The sequence below is a fragment of the Priapulus caudatus genome, unplaced genomic scaffold (assembly GCF_000485595.1).
Source record: "Priapulus caudatus unplaced genomic scaffold, Priapulus_caudatus-5.0.1 Scaffold100, whole genome shotgun sequence".
NCBI classification, from domain to species: domain Eukaryota; kingdom Metazoa; phylum Priapulida; class Priapulimorpha; order Priapulimorphida; family Priapulidae; genus Priapulus; species Priapulus caudatus.
Genome location: NW_014577161.1, coordinates 234,209 through 238,580, shown reverse-complemented (window position 1 = coordinate 238,580; position 4,372 = coordinate 234,209). Strand labels below are relative to the sequence as shown.

Sequence of the window (4,372 nt, the reverse complement as noted above, 5' to 3'; positions counted from 1 at the left end):
CCCATTTTCGCCAAAAAATTGGACGATCCATATGGGAGCATAGCAGTAACAACTACACCCAATTTCAAACATGTGGGTCAAACGGTTCCTGAGTTATCGTTGACCGAAACCAAATGTTGACGGACGGACGGACGGACGGACGGACGTACGACGGACGACGACCCATGGCAATAGCTCAACTTGACGATGTCAGGGTGAGTTAAAAACAGTCGGTTTTCGCGCGCCACGCCTGCCCACCCTCCCGTACACAGACGGCAAGCATGCGAAGGCACGCCGACGCCCACCATACTAACCCTGGTCGGCTGGCCGGCAAACCCCGGCTATTAATTAACACTGCACTCTAGCTGAATCGACAAATCTATCGGCGATTCGGTGATCTATCATCGACCGCGCTTGCGAGATCGCGCGTGAACGGATCGCCGTGCGCATGCGCGCGCGCGCTTTCCCGGGGCTCCCCCTTTCTGTCCCAGTTGCACGCACGCGCCACTGGGACAGAAGATCGCTCGCGATTTTCCACTTCGGCAGCGCGGTGTTGATTGCTTTCCATCGCATCGCCACCGCTCAGATTGATTGCGGAATTGTCTTCGAGTACGTTTCGACTTGTCGGCGCCGCTGCCGTCGACTCTCACCGCGCATCGCCGACACTGAGAGCGTGCGAGAGCCGTACGGCTTACAGATAAATGGATTTCCCGCGCAACATCCATCCATCCGTCCATCCATCCAGCCGAATCTCTGACGCGTGGCAAACCTATTGATACGGGGGCTATGGCGCGGAAGGGGCCGAAGTGCTGGCTGAATACGGGGCGCTGTTACGTTGACTGTTATCGCGTGCTATAGGCTCTGGGCCCGTGTGTATCGATGAATAAGGGATGAGCAGACGAAGTCGGCATGTCATGCATCGTGAATGCTCGCTAGCTGCCGGTGTTTCCCCTTCCGAGCCTCGTCCCCAACACACGCGCATCGTGTAATACAAATGTACGGGGATATATGACCCAAGGCACTGGCACACGTTTTAGTAATAAAAAGGCTAGTAAATAAACACGAATTGAAATTATAATCAAAGTCTTAATGTTTTTCTTGACTTTATCGTCCAATAATTCCACTATAATAACCACTCTAAATACCGTTCAAATGCTCCTATGCACCGCACTGCCCCACCGCACGCACACCACTGTACACGAACACATGATACAATTCGTCTTTATTTACTATCATTATATTATTGAAACGGACCATGTGCATGCCCGTGTCCTAAAGCACTTCGCACGAATAACCAACGACTCGATAAAATGCTGAACCGTAGTTGTAACCGATGACCGTATATAACCAGAAACGAATAATCAATTCATAAATTTGCTTGGCTTCCAGCTAACCCCAGTTCCTACCCGCAGCACACGAATGACCAATAGATAAATTAATACGAGGACGGTTGATCGCCAAACCAGACATAAATAATAAAACAGTAGTAAGTAAATCACAATAAATGAAAATCGAATAGCATGCGCTTCGATACCTACTGAAAAAACCTATTGCAAGTACAAGCACAAGAACCGCATGTTTTACCACTTACGGTACACTACGCACACAACACAAAAGTTGCACCTAGGCCCTACATAAGTTCAAAATAATTCGCACGCGCCCATCGCACGTTACGTAACGCCGTATTCATCTGCGATTGGGAACCGCGGAAGTGCTAAAAAATAGCAGCAGTAAAAAAATAACAGCGATAAAACTGCACCGCCTAAATCAGCAAGTCTCCTATGGCTTGCCCGTACCGCTCCTCGACATTTTAATACGCTAACGATTTTAATCACATCAACATCTGGTGCGATTAGGTCCTACAGCGGGGGCTGTGTCCTATTCTCTAAACACGCGGAGGAACCGACGGGTAGTTAAGCGTATAGTTTACGGGTTTGACGTTAACGTAAGACGACGGCGAAGTTTGTGCATACGAGCGAGGGAGTGACTGACACGAAGTATTCGCACGCACAATGCGTAATTCCTAGCAGACCCCAGCGATGTCAGTGTGTTAGGCCACGGGCACACGCACGCGACAAGAGCAAGCATGGCGGGAACGCATCACTGTCACCTGTCCTACGTTACGCGACTGAGCCTCCGATGTCTGTTCGGCTACAGCCGTAGCAGGCGACGTCACAGCCTGTTCTGCTAGCATCTATGACAAATACGACATACGCATATACGCTCTCCTATGACACTATTTGTCATAGGAAGATTCTTCCTATGACAAATATTGTTGTATGTGTTGTGCGCATCATAGGAGTTTAGGAGCGCTATTATGAACGCAGGCAGTGAATTTCAGCTGTAAAGCGGAACGAAGTTGACTCGCCAATATTTGGCATAGGAATAAATTCCTATGACAAATAGTGTCATAGGAGAGCGTAAATGTATATGTCGTATTTGTCATAGATGGAAGCAGAACATGTTGGACGCCAGCAAGCGTGACGGGATAAACCCATCCGGAAGCGCATCACGCAAACGCGTCCCCTTGGGCGTGACCAAGGACACGACTAAGACAAAACCAAGGACACGACAAAAGTTGTGACCAGGGACACGACCAAGGATGTCACCAAGGAAACTACCAAGGACACTACCAAGAATGTGAGCAAGGATGCAACCAAGGAGACAAACAAGGATGTGACAAAGGACATGACAAACACGACCAGGGACATTACTAGGGATGTGACGAAGGACACAACAAAGGAGGCTTACATGAACACAATCAATGACACTCTCAAGGAAACGACCAAGGAAACGATCAAGAACACGACCAAGGAAACGATCAAGGACACGACCAAGAGCACGACCAAGGGCACGACAAGCGGCGCGCGTCGCCTGGTGACACCGTACCTTGAACTTGAGTCGTATGCGATTGTTGGAGATGCTCGGGTTGAGCTTCTGCACGAGCTCGACCACCTCCTGCTCGTCCAGGTAGCTGCCGTCGGTGCGTGACGTCACCGCCGTGAACACCTTACTCAGCCAGGTGATGGCGGCGGCACAGCGCGAGTTAAGAAACGACGACGACAACAAGATGGGCACGGGTATCCACTCCCACTGACATAGAGCACACGCTCGCGCACGCACACACACGCACTCCCGGACACGCACGCTGACACACGCATGCACACCACGCACAAGCGCAGAGCACACGCACACGCACGCACGCACGCTGACACACGCGTGCACACCACGCACAAGCGCAGAGCACACGCACGCTGACACACGGGTGCACACCACGCACACGCGCAGAGCACACGCACGCACGGACACGCACGCTCGCACGCGCGTGCACCGGTTTTATGGCTTCAAGTAAAGAGAAATGACTGACTAGTGCAGGAGTTACTCTTGGCACTCAAGACGCGTGTTGACAACTAAAATATTGATGCTACACATATATAAGGTAAAGGCATTTGTGATATCTACACTACAGGGAGCTAAGCTGCGTAATTTATCGTTGCATTATAAGCTATGTTGCGCGTCCCCCCCCCCCACCCCATCACTACCCGCCGCCCTTTGTCGTAAACATCATGCATTCCTAGAATATGATCTATACCGATGACAATATGGGAAGCCGGGCCAGCATGTAGCTCTCAACTGTCGCCACCTCATAAATAACCCGCTCGGCTGAAATTGCGGCTGCCCCCGCATAACGCGCTTCATACTGTTTTTCTCTCACCGTCTGGCCCCGCAAAGGACACATAAAACACACCCTGCCTCATTTCGCTCGAATTGGATTGCGCTTTTCAGTAATGCCTTCGGACACGGAGGCAACAAGGCGAAAGTGATAAAGTAAGGCTAATGATCGCGTCGGCGACTTTCATCCGGAAAGGATTGTCCGCACTCGTCTTCGCTCTACATGTATATAGGACGTATACTCATTACAATTTCATCGAGCGGAAAATGCCATGCGTTTTAAGTCTAATTTCCAACAAAGAGACCCTTGAATGCGAAACGCGCTGGCAGCGAATCAGGAAATGTCAGCGAGCTGCGATGAAACTATTCACTACGTTCTCCCTCCCGGCGGGTTGGCTTATATATAATAGCAGTCCGGAAAGAAAAATTTCGCGGACCAATTCCGTAATACTGATTCGCGAGAGCAAGGAGGAGAGGAGCAGAATAATGCGCGTCTCTTCAAGAGCAATCTTCAAACACGGCAGGATTTCGAGAGTCCAGAAGAAAAGATGTTTCTGAGAAAAGTGGCGAGCGGCGCGAGAGAAAACGTAACTACATGACGCCCGGACGCGACGCGCCGGCCGTCACCACAATCACTCACGTCACACATCATGTCACGACACGTCACACATCATGTCACGACACGTCACACATCATGTCACGACACGTCACACATCATGTC

The 4,372-nt window shown here is 50.6% G+C and overlaps 1 protein-coding gene across 1 annotated transcript in view; it reads right to left on the bottom strand.

Moving 5' to 3' along the window:
- LOC106805105 (inactive phospholipase C-like protein 2) overlaps positions 1-4,372 on the bottom strand; it is a gene marked incomplete in the record, with an annotated part of 92,614 nt that overhangs the window by 77,707 nt on the left and 10,535 nt on the right. The window contains 1 exon segment of the mRNA XM_014806584.1: positions 2,869-3,072. Within this exon segment, the coding sequence (XP_014662070.1) occupies positions 2,869-3,072 (204 nt within the window).